The sequence below is a fragment of the Macaca mulatta genome, chromosome 18, assembly GCF_049350105.2.
Source record: "Macaca mulatta isolate MMU2019108-1 chromosome 18, T2T-MMU8v2.0, whole genome shotgun sequence".
Taxonomy (NCBI): domain Eukaryota; kingdom Metazoa; phylum Chordata; class Mammalia; order Primates; family Cercopithecidae; genus Macaca; species Macaca mulatta.
Window position 1 is genome coordinate 25,622,259 of NC_133423.1, and position 22,472 is coordinate 25,644,730.

Sequence of the window (22,472 nt, forward strand, 5' to 3'; positions counted from 1 at the left end):
TCAGTTGGTTGAGTGTTTCTATGTTGTATCTATCTGTCTGTCTGTCTGTCTATCTGTCTGTCTGTCTGTCTGTCTCTCTGTCTGTCTATCGATCTACCTACCTACCTACCTACCTGTCTATGTATTGAGCCCAGGCTGGAGCATTGGTGCAATCACACTTCACCGTCCCCTTGACCTCCCAGACTCAGGTGATCCTCTCACCTTAGCCTCTCAAGTAGCTGGGACCACAGGTGTGCACCACCATACTTGGGTAAATTTTTTTTTTCTATTTTATTTTCTGTAGAGACCGAGTCTTGCTGTGTTGCTTAGGCTGGTTTCAAACTCCTGGGCTCAAGCAATCCTCCTGCCTCAGCCCCACAGAGTGCTGGGATCACAGGCATGAGCCGTTGTGCTCAGACTTCTCTTTTTAACATAATGTTGAGATTGGGGATCAGACTGTACTGGTTGTGGGTAAAGCTATTGCAGCACTCCAACTCTGAAGTCCTGTCCTCCACGATGGGATGGCCAGGCCTGGGACCTGAACCCAATGTTGGAGGCAGCGGCAACTTCCCGTTGATCCATTGCAGAATACATTTTAAAACACACACACACCCACAAACACAAACAAATAAAACTTTGATTTTCACTTCTTAATTGAAAGCTAAAAATGCACAGCTCTTTTCTGCAGATTGACAAGCTGATGTTTGAGCAGTAGCCAAAGAACCCAGTTTAGTAAACTGCTGAATTTTGACATTTATAAACATTTAATGAATACATTTTTATTTATGTCAGCTTAAAAAATACAGCTGCTGATATCTGCCCCCCCTACCCCCGACAACTTTTTTTGTCTTAATGCCAAAATTAGAATATTTAAATATTTTAAAATTTCCTGGTGAGCACCTGTGCAGGTGTGAGGGCAGCGTGAATTCACAGGGAGAATGTATGATGTTGGTTATCTTGATGTGCTTGTGGGGAATGTGTATTTCCTTGTAAGGAATGTCACGTGCCACCTGATTCTCTTTCATGGACCTCAGCCACTTTCACCTTGACTTGAAAAGGAAACCAGCATTGTGGTACAGGGGCCAAAGGGACACATTTGTAGCCTGTCCTCAAATCAAGTGGGACTTCTGTTTCTTTCCCTGACCATCTGCTTGACCTTCAGTCTGGTGTCTCCAAGGAGCATGTCTCGCTGGCAGTTTAAAAAATTCTCTTACACTGAGAAAGAGATAAAATATAAATCTTAAAGAAATCAGTAGATTTTTAACTCCACTGCTGGTGTTGAGGAGAGAGTTCTAGTCTCAATCTCTCTTCTTAAGTATCAAAATGTGTAGAATTTACATTATTGACATGTCAAACTTTTTGTGCTTTTTCATTATGGAAGGTTTCAATACACACAAAAATAGAGTATTATAAGATGTGCTACTGTATTCATTATCCAGTTTCAACAGATGTCACCATTTTCCCAGTCTTTTGTTATATAGCATCCCATTCACTTTATGTTCCTGAAATATTTTAAGGCAAAGCCTCGACAGCATATTATTTCACCTATAAATAATTCGGGAGCATCTCTAACAATTAAGCCCCCTCCTTTGTTTTACATAGCCATGGTGCCATATTGCAGCTAGCAAGACAATCAGGAATTCTTAATAGCATACTGAGACGTTCCTCAGTTGTCTCACAAATGCCTTTTTACAACTGGCGTGTTTGAATCAGAATCCAAACCAGGTTCACACATTGCATGTGATTATCATGACTTTGAAGTCTTCTTAAAATCTACAACATGGCCAGTCTCCCTCTTTTTAAATATTAAAACTGGGTTCATTTTCCTGTAGAAAGCCCACATTATGGATTTGGCTGATTGCTGCTTTGTGGTGTCATACACCACGTTCATCTGTTCTCCGTACTTCCTATAAGCTGATACTTGCAATTAGGGCAAGCTTGTCTAATCCGTGGCCCATGGGACACATGTGGCCCAACACAAATTTGAAAACGTTCTTAAAACACTATGGGTTTTTTTTGTGTTATTTGTTTTGTTTTGTTTTGTTTTTAGAAGACCAATTCTGTTTGCAGTGTGTGAATGTTCTAGGTGAGGGTGGGTTAATGGGGAGAGTGAGACTAACATAACATCTATAAATGTCATGACTTTTTGTTGTTGTTGTTATTGTTTGTTTTGTTTTTGGAGATGGAGTCTCCCTCTGTCACCCAGGCTGGAGTGCAGTGGCGTGATCTCAGCTCACTGCAATCTCCATCTCCTGAGTCCAAGTGATTCTCCTGACTCAGCCTCCCAAGTAACTGGGATTACAGGCGTATGACACTATGCCCTGCTAATTTTTGTATTTTTAGTAGAGATGGGGTTTCTCTCTATTGGCCAGGCTGGTCTCGAACTCCTGACCTCAGGTGATCCCCCTGCCTCAGCCTCTCCCAGTGCTGGGATTACAGGCATGAGCCACCGCGTGCGGCTGAAAACACTTTGAGGTTTTTTCATGGGTAATCTTGGATATGTTATTTGCTTCACTCAAGAGATAGTATGTGGCTGTTCATGTCTCACAATGCTTAGATTGTTCAGTGAGTTCATGTGCTGCCCACCAGATCTCCCTAATACAGAGTTTTACATTGTCTTTCACCTGTTTGTTTTAGTATCTATTAATGGTTATTTCATTGGCAGTTGCAAAATAGCCATAAGTAAATTGATTTAATTAAGCTTCTTCTCTTTTCTATATCTTATCTAGAGTTTGACTATCTGTTAATCATTCATTTTGCATATTTTACAGCTTTTTGGGCGTATTTTACATTCTATCTTCTGTTTGAATATATAGAATGCCTTGCAAACCTCACTCATTTCACTAGAAGAGGCAAGTGTTTAAATCCTACTCTTCTAATTTATTTCCTTGTTCATGTTTTCCTGCACATTCATAAATGAGGAGGACGTTGATTTGTCAGTTATCTTCAGTGCTTAGAATAGTTGCTGAAACGTGACAAGAATGTTTATGGAAGAAATTACCTTATGGGTTGTACATGTCCTCTAAAGACATCATATATACTCCTACATTGCATTGGTGAAGGGGCCACCAAACAGCAGAATCCTGAAACTTGGTTGAACTATGAAAATGTTCTTTTTTTTTTTTTTTGAGACGGAGTATTGCTCTGTCGCCCAGGCTGGAGAGCAGTGGCACGATCTCAGCTCACTGCAAGCTCCACCTCCCGAGTTCACTCCACCTCCTGGGTTCACGCCATTCTCCTGCCTCAACCTCCTGAGTAGCTGGGACTACAGGCGCCCACCACCATGCCCGGCTAATTTTTTGTCTTTTTAGTAGAGGCGGGGTTTCACCACGTTAGCCAGGATGGTCTCGATCTCCTGACCTCGTGATCTGCCCGGCTCGGCCTCCCAAATTGCTGGAATTACAGGGGTGAGCCACTGTGCCCAGCCAAAAATGTTCTTGATACGTTATAATTTCCTCAACCCCTTTACCCAGCATTGGCCATTCAGGCAAAGGAATAGGAGTTTCAAGGCTTGCACTGTATGTTTGCAGAAGGAGGGAGGATGGCAGATAGGTTTGTGTGTGTTGGGATGGAGGAAGTATACAAATAAACCAATTAATATCAATTGTTTTTATGTGTTTATTACACATACACACACTCACATACACATAAGCACACATAATTAATCACACCCATGAACACATGTACACAGCTGGTCTACACCAGATTGCCCTGACAATTTTAGAGCTGTGTGCTGAGAAATTTTTTGGCTTTGAATGTACAAGACGTATTATGGAGCAAAGATCGCCTTGGCCCTAAGGGAGATGATTTTCATCTCTACCACATGAGTAAAACCTGGGTGGTTGAACCATAAATTATTTTGGGTATATCGAACTTTCTTCAAATAACACTTAAAATTAAATGTCCAGGTAAGTAATTTTCAAATCAAAACAACTAAAATTGTTAATAGTTATGATCATGCTTATATACATATTGAAATGTATATGCATATGAAAATGTGTATATAAGCATGCTCTCAAAAATGACCATGGAGCAAACATACGAAAATGCTCCCCAGCAATGAAAAAAATGACTCTATGGCAAACAATAAAGTAAAATGCTACACCGTCTTCCTGTAGAGGACCCACTAGGTTTGGACAAACTGGCTGTACTCAAATACATGTGCCAAAATTGAACAGGCTAGGTGTGAATATTCTAAGGCAATTGAAAGACACTTTTTCTTTAAATAGGTTTAGGTGTTGACATTATCTCTAAAAGTAATTAAAAGATGATTGACATAGTAAATTTTCTTTTAAGCCACGCCTTTAAGCACATTGTAGGAAAAGGACTGTTAAACGCCACCGTCTCTTATTTAGAACCCTTGGGGCCATAGTTATTTCAGAATTTAAGAATCATTTGCATTTTATGAAGTTAATATGGTGTATATAACATGTCTTGTGTAACTCCCCAGTGAAGTCTGAAACAGCCACAGTGTATATGTAGATTATTTCTATAGCAAAACATATGAATAGATACACCTAGTAAGACAAAAACTGTGGATATGTAGATATTCTCACATTAGTTCAGGTTTTGTCACAAACTACAGCTTTCAAACCTTCTGGAATTTTATAGTTGAGGGCGAGAGATTGTGAACCTTCAAATGAACAAATAAATATCTACCTTTTCTGAAGAAAAACAAAAGCCAAATAACAAATAAATCAAGAATCACTTTTCATAAAGGTTTTTAAATCCCTCAAATGAATGTCTTCCTTCTTTCAGTTCACAGAAGATTTAGAAATACAAAATAAAGAAGGCCTATCCACATAGTCAACATATATGTGTGTGTGTGTATGTGTGTATATGTGTGTGTGTGTGTGTGTGTGTATAAACAATTTTACAATTAGTTCCTGCCATACAAAAGACATTAGTTTTTTTTTTGTTTTTTTTTTTTTTTTGAGATGGAGTTTTGCTCTTATTGCCCAGGCTGGAGTGCAGTGGCGCGATTTCAGCTCAGTGCAACCTCTGCCTTCCAGGTTCAAGTGATTTTCCTGCCTCATCCTCCTGAGAGCTGGAATAACAGGCGTGCATCTTTTTTTTTTTTTTTTTTGTATTTTTAGTAGAGATGGGGTTTCACCATGTTGGCCAGGCTGGTCTTGAACTCCTGACCTCAGGTGATCCACTCACTTCGGCCTCCCAAAGTGCTGGGATCATAGGCATGAGCCACTGTGCCCAACCAAAACTTCAGATTTGTATCTTGTTTGTCCCTCAAAGCCTATTAGTTGAAAGGCTGATGGACTCACTGTAAGGTCCATTGTTGGTTGGTGGAGAGCATTAGGGAGCTGACTTTTGGCAGATGAGGAAAACAGCATGATTACTGCTTTGTGCCGCTCTGCTTTGCAGAATTGACCCACTCCGAAGTTGTTCTCACTCCATGGCAATGCAGGCATTTATCCAGTGCTTCTGCAAGAAATAATTTGGGCAAAAGCAGTAAGGAAGTAAGCCTTAACAGAAAAGTGGGACCCAGCAAGAGTAGAATCTACACATCTGCTAAGCCCAGCCATCATATATATATATATATATATATATTTTTTTTTTTTTTTTTTTTTTTTTTTTTGAGATGGAGTCTCACACTGTCACCCAGGCTGGAGTGCAGTGGCATGATCTCGGCTCACTGCAACCTCCGCCTCCCGAGTTCAGGCGATTCTCCTGCCTCAGCCTCTTGAGTAGCTGGGACTACAGGTGCATGCCACCACGCCTGGCTCATTTTTTGTATTTTTAGTAGAGACAGGGTTTTACCGTAGTAGCCAGGATGGTCTCGATCTCCTGACCTTGTGATCTGCCCGTCTCAGTTCCCAAAGTGCTGGGATTACAGGCATGAGCCACCGTGCCCAGCCCTTACATATTTTTAATGTACATTAGTAAATTATAAATAATGACAGTCTCCATGTGGAAAATGAAAATCAACTTAGCTTACAGATTTTAAAAAATTGGTCAGGTGGTCTTGTCTCATATATATAGACTTTGAAAGATTTCAGTACATTCTATAGAAGGCTCTCGAGTATCTGATAGACTCCCCTGGCAGCTTTCATCTGGTGTGTGCGTGCACAGACATAATCAACTTAGTCTTTATCCTGCAGTAAACAAAGTTCGAGAGAGGTTTCTGAAATGAAGATAATCTTTGTTCTGCCTTTCGCTACTACCTAAAGTTACCTTGCGGGACTCTGTGAAGTTACTCAGGTTATGTTTTTTATAACAAATATAAACCACAGAATTTGCCGAAATGAGAAATATTCTGATGAACATCATGATTTGACTGAGGATGGAGGAATTGTAGAGAATGGTTAAACTTGAAGATACTTTGTAGGAAAACAGGTCATATGCTACAGATGCTACTTTTAAAAACATGCTTTTTCATTAAATGTAAATTTACCACATTGTTTTATTTATCTTCATTAATTTAATAAAACTACTGCTAGGCTTTTCTAAATTTTCACAGATATAATGTTACCATAGGCATCTGTGCACACATATTTTTGTATACTTGTCCAGTATTATCCATAGAGTTAAAATTTTTAACTTGAAAATTCTAAGTCAGAGGCATATGCTTTTAATATTTTGCAGTACATTTTAACTTGCCTTCCAGGAAGTTTATACCAGATTACATTCCCATTAGCTATATATGAAAGTGAACTTCCTCACTGGCAGTTGAAAATTTGTCTTATTTTAAATTTGCCAAATAGCTTGTCATATATTTATTGCCAAATTTCAAATTCATTCCTTTTATAAAGGAGTGGTTCATGTTCCTCCTCCCCAGTCTATTTAGTTTTATTCTTATTACAATGTAAGAGCTTTTTATTTATTAAGAATATTTATCTTTTCATTAAATATTTGTTAAAAATATTTTTGTTCAACTTTTCTTTGTGTGGATTGGATAATGCTTTTATTTTTATTTATTTATTTATTTAGAGACAGAGTCTCACTCTGTCTAGGCTGGAGTACAGTGGCACGATCTTGGCTCACTGCAAACTTCGCCTCCTGGGTTCATGCAATTCTCCTGCCTCAGCCTCTTGAGTAGCTCGGATTAAAGGCATGCACCACCACGACTGGCTAATTTTTGTACTTTTAGTAGAGACATGGGGTTTCGCCATGTTGTCCAGGCTGGTCTTGAACTCCTGACCTCAAGTGATCCACCCACCTCGGCCTCCCAAAGTGCTGAGATTACAAGCATGAGCTACCGCGCCCAGCTGGGTAATGTTTTGAAAAACAAGTATGTACTCTGGGTCCCAATATGTTCTAATTTTTCTAGCGCTAATATCATAGCTAACAAAGGCCATCTCTATTTAATTGCTTATATTTTATTCTCAGGCTTTCATGTTTTAACCTTTGCATTTAAATGTATTTTAGTATAAAGTGTGAAGCAAAAATGTAAATTTTCCCCCTTAAATGCTAAACAAACTTTAGTTACCATTTATTGAATAATTTATCATTTTCTCATTGATTTTTTTTTTTTTTTTTTTTTTTGCAATGACAACTTTGCCATAAATCTCTCTGTAATATTTCCTGATCAGGCAACAGCAACACATCGCTTTAATTTACCTTGTTTAAAATGTATATATTCTCAACTTACATCTTTGTAAAAATTGTCTTAACTATTATCATACATTAATATTCCAGATAAACTTTAGAATTCGTGTCTTCTCTACCCTATTCATTTTTCTGTCTTTGGAATTTGTTTGAATTTGCATTAAAGTCTCCTTTAATTTTGAGTCATCCAATCACATTTATGCAAGTACTTTCCTGGGAAATATTTGTGTGAAAAGATTTTCTTTTAAAAATTGATATACAAGATTATTTCGGTCTTTTAAAAGTGTTTATACTGCTGAATCCTTTCATGATTTTTGTTAAACTGGCTTGTGAACTAGTTCAGCAAGTCAGTGTCGTATGCTGAATATCTAAATATATTTATAATGAGAAATATAAGAAAACATAATAAGAATATTTCTGTCTTACATCCGTGGAGAGAAAATAGAATATTTATAAATGCAAATGCTCTACAATTACTGTAAGGAAACTTAAAGATCACAGTCCTGTTCTAACTCTGTAAAGTTATTTGCTTGTTTGTTATTTTAATAGCATCTTTCTCATAAACATTTAAGGCTGTTTATAATGTTATGTGTGTGAATATTGAGTAAACCGAATGATTGGAGGCCAGTTATTTTTACAAAGATTTTATGGAATAAGCAAGTTAGGAATGGATTTCAAAAAAGGGACATTGGAGCCCAAAGGTCAAGGTCAGATACATGTTTTCTTCTTTTCTTTTTCCTTTCTTCTTCTCTTCCTCCTTCTCCTCCCTCCTACCCTTCCCTTCCCTTCCCTTCCCTTCCCTTCCCCTTCCCTTCTTCCTTCCCTCCCTCCCTCCCTCCCTCCTTCCCTCCCTCCCTCCCTCCCTCCCTCCCTCCCTCCCTCCCTCCCTCCCTCCCTCCCTTCCTTCCTTCCTTCCTTCCTTCCTTCCTTCCTTCCTTCCCTCCCTCCCTCCCTCCCTCCCTCTCTCCCTCCCTCTCTCCCTCCCTCCCTCCTCCTTCTTCTTCCTTCTTCTTCTTTTTTTTTTTTTTTGGAGACAAAGTCTCATTCTCTTGCCCAGGCTGGAGTGCAGTGGTGCCATCATAACTCACCGCAGCCTCCAACTCCTGAACTCTTGAGCTGAAGTGATCCTCCCACCTTGGTCTCTGAAAATGCTGGGATTACAGGCATGAACCACCATACCTGGCCATTTTCTTTGAACTAGAGCTAAAATTCTGAAACTGGCAGTCATTGGAGATAAGACAGGAAAAGGCAGTTGGGAGGCTCCAAGCATGTGATTTCAGGATTAGCATGAGTTGATTACTGAAAATTTCAGATGTGAGATTTCCAGGAACAGTGTGAATCCAGAAGATGTAAGAAAGATGAGTGGAGTTCACACAGTTTGGTTATTCATGCATCTTCAAATATTTTTCAAATAATCTTGGGTGGATACTTCACTTATTTCTGCCTCAGGCCACCTTATTTGTAAAGCAGTATTAGTAGAATCCCCTCCTTGAGGGGTTATTAGTATTAAATAAGTTGCATAGCCAACAGCCTGAAACATACCAAGCACTGTATGGATATTTGCTGTTATTTGTATGATTGCTGCCATTTACTGAGTGGCATGTGTGTGCTGGTGCTTGAGACTCCACAATGAGGACATTCCCTCCCACATCTGCCTGTAATGCCAAGGCCTTGTGATAAGGGAGTGGCCTGAAGCCCGGGGTAGGGAAGCTGACCTCCCCAGCTATGTTGGGGAAGGAGTCTCAAGTAAATGACAGCTGACCAGTCCTCAGGGTTGTTTGGAAGTGGCTTCTCTGCTGTGGAATGGGAAGAAAGGGTCTTCCAGGAAGAGGGGTTAGCCTTTGTAAAAGTGCAGAGAAACGTTTGTCTGAGCTAGAGAGTAATTAGGAAACTGTGAGCAATTCCATATGACTCTGACTATAGGTAGGCTGCAGGGATGGGAAGAGACAGATGAGGACTGTCTTCCCAGTGCCTAGAACAGTGCCTGGCTCATAGTAGGTGTTCAGTGCATCTTAGTGGAGAAATGTGTGAAAGAGGAAGGAGAGGGCTGGGAGGTAGATTCCTACTAGATTGGCCATGGGTAGAGCTGGGGGCTCAGCATTTTCGAGCTCTGAAGTTTTGTCTGCTTGAAGGAACAGGAGCAGCTCTGGATTTTAGGAGGGCAATTCTGTCCACAGTGCACCAGTGTTCTAGGTGAGGCTGGATGATGGAGAGAGAGAAGTCTGAAGATAGCATCCATAAATCTCATGACAGTTCTACCCCAGCAGTGTAATTGAACATTGAGAATATGTCCTATACCTTTCTTTTAGAAAAGGGGTTAGCAGGCCAGGTGTGGTGGCTCACACCTGTAATCCCAGCACTTTGGGAGGCCAACACAGGTGGATCACGAGGTCAAGAGATTGAAACCATCCTGGCCAACATGGTGAAACCCCATCTCTACTAAAATACAAAAATTAGCTGGGCATAGTGGTGTGCACCTGTAGTGCCGGCTACTCAGGAAGCTGAGGCAGGAGAATCGCTTGAACCTGGGAGTCGGAGGTTGCAGTGGGCCAAGATCGCGCCACTGCACTCTAGCCTGGCAGCAGAGAGACTTCTCTCAAAAAGAAAGAGGGGGAGGGCAGTTAGCAAATTATGACTTAAGGCTAAGTCCAACCAACAGCCTCTTTTTATTAATAAAGTTTTACTGGAACACTGTCTGACCTGTTTATTTACATATTATGCACGGTTGATTTAGTATGACAATGGCAGAGTTGGGAGTTTGCAACAGAGACCATATAGCCAGCAAAGACTAAAATATTTTCTATCTAGTCCTTTAAAAAAATGTTTTGTGACCTCAGTCTTAGAAGATTGTTTTTAGGTATTTAATTGTGCCATTCTGGAAAAGTTGACATTGTCGGAAGAGTTCAGACAAATTGATGCATGCATAGTCTAAGAAAAATTGGGCCATATCACTTCCTATGAAGAAACACACCGAAATTTTTATTCAATTCTTAAGTTGTTGTCTTGGTTATCTAAGTTCTGTCTCTAGTCTCCGATGGCTATTTTTGTGGCTTTGACCCTAGCTGACCCAGCCTATTGTCAGTAGTTAAGAAGGTAGAATCCAAGTGCTCAATATCATGTTAAGACTTCCTTGCTACCTACTAAGGGGAGTCATTTTTTTAGCCAGCCGTTTTAAGTTCTCCTAACCTATTTCATATGCTGTGTTCCCACAGTAACCATTCCCTTCTCTTGCTGTTTCTTTGTCCTCTCTCCTTCTGTGTTTCTTCACCTGAATTATATGGCACTACTGAATCTGTTTCTCCTGAGCAGTGCCTGCATTATCCCAACTGTTCCAAATTCTTTTTAGAACAGGGCCCTTTGGGTGAATGATGAACCATTTAATAGCCCTATGTATTGTAGAAATTTCACCATTTTCAACCAAACCTGTCATAGGTAAGAACAAAAGTAAGCCATCATGTGTCTAGAAAAACAACTGATTTTCTCACAGACGTTACAAGTTCTTACTCTTCAAATGTACTTTAAAGGACTGAGAGTGTAATTAGGAATCAGCAGAAGTTTTGTGGAAAAGACGCGTTGAGCCTTTTGCATATTAAGGATCAAATTTTACGTCTTGTATGAAGCATTCACGAGGTAATGTTCTTAAAAAAAAAACCACTCCAGAGGCACAGGAGGAACGCTGAGGACAGGGCTGAATATAGAGATGGAGGAATTACGTGTCTGCTGGGGTAGAGATGGAGAAGGCATGTTTACACTAGTGATGGTTGAAATCATGCAAGCATCTTCCATAGCTAATAAATTATCTTATCCAGTTGGCCTGTACCGAGGGCATATTGTGTACTGGGGCCCGTTCTGTTGGATGCCAGGAATGCAAAGATGATTGGAGCTCACTTTCTGCCCTTGAGGATCTCACAGATTAGAAAGGAGAAAAAAGAGTTACTTTCCACACAATGCTATAAATGTTACAACAGATGAATTTTTCAGATGAAGTGAAAGGAAACGTCTAGAGGGAAGAGGACTGAAATGGAAGAAGACTGGGGGAAAAGAAATAATAATAAAGAAAAAGAAAAAGAATTTGAACCTTTTTAGAGAATATGATTGACCCCATTGTGGAGATCAAGATTAGAGATGAGTGGCAGGCAGCTGTGGAGAGCAGAGGTGGAGGTAGTAGGAAGATCAGACTGAAGAACTGAGATTTCAGTTGTCCAAGCGGGCATGCTGTTTTACAGTCTCACGTGTCTTGGGCCTATTGGAAACTTATATAATCTTTCTATGTATGACTTATATATCATACATCGTATCACTTCATCCAAATTTATAACACATTCTGTATTAGTATATAGTAAGATTTTTAAATATACAACATATTTAAAAATACTCCTTACAATTAATCCTCAGTAAGTGCTAGGAACTTTGCTAAGCACTTTGTATTATCTAACTGAATTCTTACCATGGGTAGGCATTCTTATACAACATTTCTCAGACAAGGAACTTTGCCCACCAAGGTTAGACAGATTGTCCAGGATTATCCACGGGGTAAGTTGCACTCACACCATGGTTTGTCTGACCATACTTAATTAGATGGACTCCTATGGAGTAAATTTTAGGATAAGCTCTTGACTTAAAAATGAGCCTTCTAATGGTTGAGGGAGGGGGAGAAAAACCAAGTACACAGAAGATAGCCGGGGAGTGTGGAGCAGAGAACTAGCATAGGCTTTGAAGTCAAACCTAACTGAATTCCCAGCTTGGCTCCACTGCTTGCCAGCCACATGACATTTGTCAGGTCACATAACCACTCTGAATGTCCCTATCTGTACATTGGGGTTTGTATCATCTGCCTTGTTAGCATGTAAAGGATCTGCACCTGTGCCTGGCACTCAGTGGACCCTGTGACTTGTAGCTGCTGCTGCTCCTACTACACCTACCATCCTTGCCACTCTTCTTATATTCACATCCATCCTCCTCCTCATACTACTATTACTATCTATGCTAATAGTATGGTGGTTATTGTTAGCAGCAGTAGTAGTTGGAATGACTCAAAGATAAGATTTATGCTAAAAAACAGAAGCACAGTAGTTATTTAAGCCCTCGATTTGATCAATAGCATTAGTTCTGCATTTACTTCAATATTTAGTGAGCATTTGCCATGGCAGGTCTCTGTGCCAGGGGCAGGTGTGGGACGTTAAAACATGAAGAAGTCATTTCCTCTTTTAGCTGCTATATCCACTAGTTGGACCTTTACGCCATACACTCTTGGTCAGATATTCAAGAAAGAATCTTGGGAGGTAAAATGTTAGTGCTCATCAAGTTCTGACTGGCTTGAAGCTGTGCATAGCTTTGGAAGGAAGGTCAGGACTTAAATAATTTCAGGATGAGTTGAAGATTACATTGAGCATTTACTGCTTCTCCAGATAATGTTTCCGCCCATCATGTGATGGATGTGTCGCCTTATTTACAAGTGCAGATTGTTAGTGGGATACTTTCTTTTAGTGATATCTTACAGAGTTGGGCATTAGGCTATAATTGAGCTTCTGTGTGGGGTGCTGAGTAGGCCACATGACCCTGGTCCCTGTCTCCAGGGAGGCCAATTACATAAAAATGGCTGCCATATTGCTCAGAGGGGCAGATATTTACAACGACCTTGAAATGGAATTTCCACCCAATATGATGAAGACTGATTTGTGACAGTTTGATATGCCTTTATTTTGCTAAAATAGCAACCTGGCCAAATATATTTTTCAGCACATTTATTATAGCTACATGTTTATATTTATAGCAAAAGTGTTGCTAATTCCCTAGTATATTAACAGGTCGTATTCAAATTGTTCTATTTTTACTTTGGCACAGAATTGCTGAAGGAAACATTTTTAAGGCAAGTAGTGATTATAGCATATCGACTCACTACATAGTGAATTATATATTAAATGAACTTCCTGAACTGAGAAGGAGCTTAAACTGACAAAGAAGATAGTTATCTTAAATTTTGTATTGCTTACATAAGATTTCTTCAAATCCATTTTTTATTATAGGTTACTGATTGCCTCAATGTTTTCTTTTTGCTAAATTTCTACCTTCCCACCAACAAATATAATCCCCCTTTTAATATGTAATAGATAACCTGGGATTCCAGAATGGATTTTCAGAAACCATCAGAAAACCTCCTCGCTTTAGTGTATACAATAAATAATATATTCTTTTTTAAAAAATATGAGAGTCAAATAGGTATATGCATAAATCTTGCCAACCCTTGGGCAGTTATAATTTCCATACCAAAATGCATGAGTCTTTACTTGACTATTACTCTGTTATACATTAAGTACTAGTTACCATGGCAACCTTTGCATCACATTATAACATTTAAATATAAGGTGTTGTGTTTCCTTATGAGGAAAGACAATGTATTTGAATTTTTGAATGTTTGGTGAAATACAATCACTACTAAAATAAATAATTTTGTGTAAGGCAGTTGAATTATTTGGGAATTACGTACATTTCCAACCAAACCTATGGAGTGTGTTCATTTATTTTTATTTTTTTGTGATTTCTTGGAGAAGTAAAATACATTTTTTTAAAACAGCACTTGATAAGTATCACATAAAAGTTCATTAAATGCCTATAATTGCCCTTGTAAGTGGCAAAACACAAAATTGAAAGATAGTTGAGGTTATTTATTAGTGACTAATACTTTAGCAAGAGTTCAAATGTAACATCACAAGATTTATGAAATTCTATCCCATATAATGCATTTCTTATTTTTGTATGTCTAGTTGGCTAACTGTAACTAGTTTTGATCATACCTATAGTTGAATTAACAGTAGCAATTTGCTCATGCATGCAAAAGCAAAATTAAAGGAGCCACTGAACTCATCCTTGTGGCAGTTTCAGGAACATGGCCACTTAAATTTAATTATGGAGATTGTTGGGCAATTTCTTTATTAAATATGGAAAAAACCTAGTCATTTCTTGTTGCCAGCGTAGCTCTAGGCCATGAGGCTGTCATCGTTGTTATGTAGACTCCCATATATAACTCATTTTTAGCTTTTTGTAGTAACTTTTCCAAATTATTATCACAGCTTGTACTTTTTTATCTGAAAATAGATAATCTAATGATCACTCATAACTTTTGATGCATCTTTTCAATAATAATCAGTGGATTGTAATATGGGACTATTTTGTGTGGGACATAAGGAAGAGGTAAGCTCTGTGCTGGACTCTGGCTCTGCAGAACGTTTTACATATGTTGTTTCATCTATTCCTGATAACGCTATGATAGAGCTCTTATTAGTCCCTTTTTACAGAGGAAGAAAATACGGTTTAGAGCAGTTGCATAACTAACCCCCAACTGCATTGTCTGTATTTCTTTGAGCTAAGGTTTAACCAGATTGGTGTGACCTTAAAGTCCTCCCTCTTTCCTTAATAGATTTGAATTCTACTTCTGACTTGTTACAGACACAGTGTGCATTACATGTTTAATGTAGAAATAAAAAACACTGACAAAAAGCCTTTTAAAATATTTGCTAAATAATAATTTCAATAATTTGCATTTCTCTACAGCACAGCGGTCTTTTAGGTTCCTGATTTGCAAGATATCTTACTCTTTGTAAGTTGCCCAAGTCCTCTTTTGTTGAAACCAAGCATAGGACAGAAACGAAAATAAATTATAAAGGTGTACTCTTGGAATCAGGAATGAAGACTGTCCAAAGACTGACCTTCAGTTTTGAGCTTTGAAGTTCAAAAGTGGACAGGTGGAAATATTGTGTTCTTCATTGCCCTTTGGTGCGAGATATATTCTAGGTTGCAGAGTATGTGCCAACAGCAGCAAAATTATCGCCCTCCTCCTGCTACTGTAGTAAGTCAGCAATGGCCCTTCTGTGGTCAGAATGGCAAATTCAGCAGCAACTATTCGACAGGGATTTACAGAAACTTCCCCATGGCTGTTAGGAATCTTATTCAGCAGTGTCTTTGAAAACCCGATTCTGTGCAGAATTAACTATGTAGAAATGACCTCAGTTGTGATAAAAGGTATTTTAAACAAATCTAATTTGTAATTTCACTGAATGTGTGTTTTGCATTTAACGCCACAAAGTCTGGTAGATACCTACACATGTATTTTGCATTCATAAGTTTTACAGTGGTTCAGAATTTTTTTTCCATATTAAAATTTTTAAAAATCCTGGCTTTATAGAGTCAGTTAACCATACAAAGCCACTATACATCACTTAGGTTTGTGATGAAAGAATGGAATTGCAGCTGTGTGAGTACTAGAATACCCAAACATGAATTAGACTCACAAGCATTTGGCAATAGTTCAGAAAAGGAGCTTAATCTGGTTTCATCTGAGACTGCTTTTCTCTGTTCTGCAGCATCCCCCCAAGATGTTGTGTCTGATACCAGATCACAACGTAATGGGAGTGACGCAGAATCGAGAAAGCCCTGAGAAACCAGGGGCACATTTGCTTTTCTCCAGAGAGTTTCTTTCTCCTACTTCTTTTTTCCCTCTCCCACGTTCCAACTCTGAAATTCAAGGTCATTCACCTATTAGATGCATTAATTATAAGCCAAAAAAGCAGTATTCATCGTACTGTGATCTCAGTCATATCTATAATTAAGTGTAAATATAATCTTCCCTTTTAGAAATGTACCACCCACCCATTACATTTAAAGTGCTGACTGAAATGAAATAATAGTTCAGAGCAAGATGATTTTAGTTTAACAAGAAAAAAGTTGATAATTTAAGCTTCAAGCAGGGAGTTCTATTTTTGATTACCATTCAGTTATAAATCTAATTTGAGATATATGCTGCTTTTCTGTTACTCAAGTTTAATTCATGGTTTGCTTTCTTGGTTGTATAAGCAAAGTGCAGTGGTTGATCAAGGTTGTTGAGAAGCTCCCCCGAAACGGAATGGGGGCAGAGTTGAGAATGTGTTCGAAAGACATTCTGAGACCCATATCTGATGTAAAACAAACAAATCTGATGTAAAACAAACAACCAAATTTTAATTGAAAAAGAAACTTAGAGAGTGCTGTATTTGGGGATTTGAATGGCCAAGTTAGGAATGGCCATTTGCAGGGGAATTGGCTGCAGAGGGTGAACCCCAAAACATTGCAACCTGGTTGACAAAGTCGGTGTGTTTTATTCGTTGGTTATGGTATTGTAAGTCTTTTGGGAAAAAAAATAGGAGCGAGTAAGGGGAAGGGCTTGTCTCATCACACTGTGGACAGTTAAGTAAAATGCTAAACTATGGGTTTAAGATTTACAGGTTAGCTCTGCCAGATGCCACATCTGCCTCCAGTGTTTCCTGGCAGATTCGGGCAGCCTATTACTGGGACCCAGCATAACCGCAGAACATGAACTTGCACAATGTGAAAAACCTAAAACCATTATAATCCTGTTTAAGGCTAGGATGAATTTGCCCATTTGAAAGCAGATGTAGTTTTCAAGCTTAACTTTTATCAAGCATAAACTTGTCTTTAGATATATATATAAAATATCTATATATACACACACACACACACACACACATATGCAGGTAAATTCATAATATAAATGAATACCTTATCCATCTTGTGCAAAATTTAATTTAAATCACACGCTGTTCACTTTTTAAAATTCGTAAACTCAGATTTTTCAGCCAGTGGAAAATTTATCTTTCTCATCGCTACAGAGAGTTAAGTATGTGACGTAAAGGCCAAACAATAGTAAATGGTCATTGTTCACTTTATAAGTATACTCTATAATAAGAACACATATATTTTTATCTTCATTTTCCCTAAGGAGGTGTTTAGGGCCCCCTTAAATGTGAGGAAATGTTTATTTTGTTGCTTTAGAAGAATGATTCTATTGTCCAAGGGAGAAAGAAATAGGAACAAACAGGTCTAAGGAGAAAGAAACAGGAATGTGCTTTGTGAAAAAAATAAAGATTAACAGGAACCACTAAAGGTTTGTAAGTGCTATCTGGTCCTAGTACTATGTTACTGCACATAGTCCTTGCGCCTGCATATATAACAGTTAGATGTGTGATTTATTATGACTAGCCCATGAAATTATTTTCTTTTAAATTAACAACAGTAAGGTCAACCACAGCCTGTAGCTGTTTTGTAGTTATCATTTTATATTTTTCACAGCTCCATTGTGAATGCTGCTAAAAGGCAGTGTAGCAAGTGTGTGTTTTTAGATTGACCCCTTGAATGCATTTAATTTCTTGAGAGTGAAAACCTTTGCCACCAGGACCAAGAAGAATTAACCAGTGGTTAAACTCATTTAAAAACACAAGCAAGCATTTCAACGTATTTGCTCAGCCCTTTTCTGAATATTTTATATACTTCTAGAAAAAGGAAAATGAAGAAATAGGGATGATTTGTGTCTAGAATACGAAGTTATTTTCAAACTCCTTTCCAGTGAAATGAAGACTCATTCGTGGATTTACCAAACTGTAAGGAGGTTGTGATTTCAAATCATTCACAGCTTTATTGATGGAAATTTCGAAGAAAACTTGGACACAGACTTCACTATAACTTTCTTTGTTAATAAGAAATGCCAAGAGTGAAATTTATGCTGAAATTCAAACATTTTTGAATGCCACTCCTAAATGATGAATTATTTGTTACTAGATTTCTGATTTATACAAAACTTTATTATAATAAGCCTTATGTTTTAGTTTGCATTGTGTAGTGTTTTAGTATGTCTCTTAGGTTCAAAAGAGGCAATAGCTGAGCATATAGATGTCAGATTTTTATCTGATAAATCTGGTTTTATCAGGTATTTATGTGGTAAACATTAAGATACTAGCAATGAGTTTATTACTCAAAATGTGCTTTCAATCTGAAATCTCATCCTTGAAGTTGTATTTTGAAGTAATGTTTATTACATATCTCTTGAAAAAGTCTTGAGCTGGAATCAGTAAAGGCGAGCTTGTCAGCAGCTGATTAGTCCTTTATATATGACTCATCCAACACTCAGAAAAACCCCTTGGAATAGAGAGGTTCTCTTTATGATATTTAGCTATATGGCAGTGGAAAGGGGAGGTTTGAATTTTTGATTTTCCAGCTTATGGGTCATATTTGACCAACTGCTTTCACTAGAAGACATGCCACTTTGTTGAGCTATTTAGGAATCAAAAAGACTGTCTTAATTTAAAACAAGGACGCTTTGTTTTAGTTGGTGACTGCCTTGTGAAATTTTTCAGTTCTCAGCGGGTTAACCAGGGAACAGGGGCAGAGTCATAATTGGCCTATTTAGAGTATTTTGCATGTGAATAGTGTGTTAGTGAAGCATCCCTAAGTCTGTTGTGAGTGACATGGTGATTAGAATTTAGATTAGGGAAAACACATTCTGTACTTTATCAAGGACAGTAATTAGTTCAGTCAGTAAAAGTTGATTACAAGTAACGATAAAGTTAGATTTTTAGTACTTAATTTTAAAATTTCTTTATTAAACAGTAAATTTGTTCTTAATATAAATGGTACTATCTACTCTTGTTTTATTGCATATCAGAATAATTAAAAGAACAATGTGCTCAATGCAGAGTATAATCAGACGATTTATATATTATGGGTAAGTTTCTATGTAGTTTTTAGAAAATGTAATATTATATATAATCTTTCTGATGTCATCATTTTTAAAAGTTTAATGATTGTCACACTGATAGGTTATTGTGGAAGTTTTCTAGTGTTCAGGTAAATGTTCAATCTGTGGGATGTGTCTTAGCTTCCGATAGACCTCAAGGGAGCATTCTGAAGTCCTTTGTGGCTGTTAGCGTGGAATATCTGCTATTTCTGTAATTTTGAGAGTTAGTGTGAGGATTTGAATTTCCTCTTGTTTCAGTTGGCATTTTCTCTTCTGTGGGTGCTATGACAGTTCGTGGAGAATCATGATATGCAGTACAGGGAGGCAGGGTTCTCAGTCGAGTTCATAGGCTACACTCACTCCCAGTGCGTGCAGCCGGGGGAAGTTGTGTGCGTTCACAAAATGAGATTCTTCTTGTTAAGGAAGGGGATGAATAGCTCCCAGATAAGAGCCTAAGTCTAGAGAAAGGAAACATTAGTCTTATATAAATGCCATTTGTTTTGTGAAATTAAAACGTGAGTCATCTTAAAAAACTTTAAAAAAAATATTGTTTAAAGGGAATCATCTACTTTCCTTCTAAAAGTAAAGAATTAAAAATTCACAAACTTTGTGATAGCTTCTTAGACTGCCTTTCTTTTGAGTTTTTGTTTTGTTTTAACTGTCTCAGCTTAGCAGATGCCATTTGCTTTATTGCATTGGTTTAAGTGCTAACAATCAGTTGGGAGGTGGTGAAAGTAAAAAATTAACCTTATATGTTTCTTTTCCCTTTTTAACCTTTTAGCAGAGTCTCCTTGGAGGTGACATGGATATGGGCAACCCAGGAACCCTTTCGCCCACCAAACCTGGTTCCCAGTACTATCAGTATTCTAGCAATAATCCCCGAAGGAGGCCTCTTCACAGTAGTGCCATGGGTAAGGTATTCCTTTGTTTGAATGCCTGAGGGATGATTATGCCTTTTTCTTTTTTTCTTTCTTTCTTTCTTTAAAATATCGCCCCCTCATCCTACCTCGCACCCCCAAAAAACCATAAAATTTGGCTCAGTTGTCATCCTGGAGACTTCACCCCAGTACACTGAGTAGGTATGTTAACAACTTATGGTAGCAGAACTTTTTTGGTGTCTGCTTATTTCTAGTTTTCTCTTGGCTGCACCCATAAGGAAGCTTTTAAAAGATCAAAGTAGCAAAAAGTTAAATGTCTTCATTTTTAAGAACAAGGCAGCATTTGATTTCTGCTAGTATCAGATGTGATCATGGTAACTACAGTTTGCTAAGGTAATGATTTAAGGAAATGTGGTATCATCTAGAAGTCTTTGTGGTTTAATCTATCTTAGTTAGGAAAATGGGCATTTGGGAGCTGACAGCATCTTCATTTTCTTTCAGAGGTACAGACAAAGAAAGTTCGAAAAGTTCCTCCAGGTTTGCCATCTTCAGTAAGTACTGCTTGTTTCTGCTTTGTATATTGCTTATTTTGTTCTGTTTTGTATCGATGGGAAGGAGATAGAAGTAAATGAGTTTCCATGCGCCCAGAGCAGCATGTTTATCTAGAAGGTGGATGAGGTAGAAATGACCTGCACATCCAGCCACCTGACCCACATTGGAGTGATTAATTTCTCCTCCTGGGAGTTATGTTGATATTCAGCAGGTTAAGCTCTAAAGAGAGCCTTGAAAAGGTGCCTGAAGTTTGAGGAGTTTTACCTGTACAGGGCTTTCAAGAGAATGAGTATTAGTTTCATGTGTTGGTTAAATTCTTTGTCAGTATTATGATGATTTATGGATTTGCATGCGAAAGGAGATTTGTGGAGAGGATTTAGGAAAAATTTACATGGGTTTCAGCCCAGAGTGCAGGAAGAATGTCTCTATTTTCTGGAGAGGTTGCTGAATAAAGGCTGCAAAGGTAGCTGCATCAGTAGCCATTTGTGTCTTTACTACCAGGTGACAACTAGAAGAAGTCAGCTGTAACCAAGAGCATTCTGGGTCTTTTTAATAGCTGGAGCTCTATGCAGAAGTTGCTAATATCCCCCACCCGCCCTCAGGTCCCCAGCACAGCAAAAGCTGGTTGTAATCACAACTTAATACATGATATCATATTTTGAATTCTTACATTCCTAGAGAATTGTATTTAATTTTGTTTAGGACTAGTCCATTTCTGGTAATTTTCTCCTTACATAAAATGAAAACATAGTTTCCTCTCTTCTTCCTCTGTTTCTTTATCCTTCCTCTTTTTTTCATTCTTCCTTCCTGTTATATAAAGTTTTGATTTAATTCTGTAGAGTACTAGTATTCTTTGAAAAGAATGCTAATGAACTTTATTATGTTGTTATACTTTAATATAAAATCATGTTTAGATTTCTTAAAGTATATTACCAATCAATGCTTGCATATTAGTTTCATTTCCTTTTTGATGTATTAGAAGAATAATAGGTTTTGCAAATGTGCTAAGATTAGATTAACCCAAACACCTGTGTATTTGACTTGATTTCAGTTCAGCTCATCCGAACAATTATTAAATGAATGTATCAGAATAAGTCTTATCAGGAAAAAGAGTAAATTTTGTGTGCTGATTATCATAGAGTTGGTGATGTTGAAGAAGCATCACAAAATTATTCATAAATATAGAAAAATATTGTGTAAATAAGATTGCCAATGGTGTATAAAGTAGTCACTTTCAGCTATCAATACATCACTTAAAATTGTACTCAGTTGTTTATTCTTTGAATTTCTATGTTGTATTGAAATTGACTGATATGCCCAAAGGATTTTATCACATATTTTAAGCTTGAAGTCAGGGGTGGATTTAATGTTGATGAAACTTTAGCTTTTAATAGGTTTTATGACAACTTCAAATGATATAGTCCTAACAGCTGTTTACATTTTAAACATGCCTGAACTTAATATGGACAATATTAAATGCATTTAGTGGACCTTTGAATGTTCTGAAACAATGGAATAACTATCCTATAAAAGCCATAAAAAACTTAAAGCTATCCTACCCTCTTTATGCCTCGTATTAAAATTAACTTGTTTTATCCAGTGCTAAGATTAGGTAGAAATCTAGACAGTTTCTAAGGAGTGCATTGGTGTGGCATCGGATGGCATGTATATGCTTAATCATTGTCAACAGCAATTTTCATAATTCGTTGTAAATTTTTAAGTATTTCCCTATAGCTAACTGGCCCCTTTAGAAAATTTTACTGGTACAGTGTTTTCTTTGCTGTTAAGACAATTTAGGTGTTGCTGCTAGGTTGTGATACGTTCAGAAATATAAAAATATTTTACCTTTCTTTCCCAATAAACAAAACTTGGGAATTAGGAATTTAGTTTTATTCCATTTAATTTTTGGTTTTCATTGGTCAGTTTAGGATTTACTC

At 37.8% G+C, this 22,472-nt stretch overlaps 1 protein-coding gene across 40 annotated transcripts in view; it reads left to right on the plus strand.

Annotated features, from left to right (window-relative positions):
* TCF4 (transcription factor 4) overlaps positions 1-22,472 on the plus strand; it is a 363,540-nt gene that overhangs the window by 219,916 nt on the left and 121,152 nt on the right. For 20 of the 40 annotated variants that reach the window (XM_015122035.3, XM_077975074.1, XM_015122036.3 and 17 more), the window contains 2 exons: positions 19,887-20,016; positions 20,485-20,534. In XM_015122035.3, the coding sequence (XP_014977521.1) occupies positions 19,887-20,016; positions 20,485-20,534 (180 nt within the window). The remainder of the gene's footprint in view (positions 1-19,886; positions 20,017-20,484; positions 20,535-22,472) is intronic. The other 20 variants (XM_077975072.1, XM_077975076.1, XM_077975071.1 and 17 more) reach the window with 1 other exon arrangement.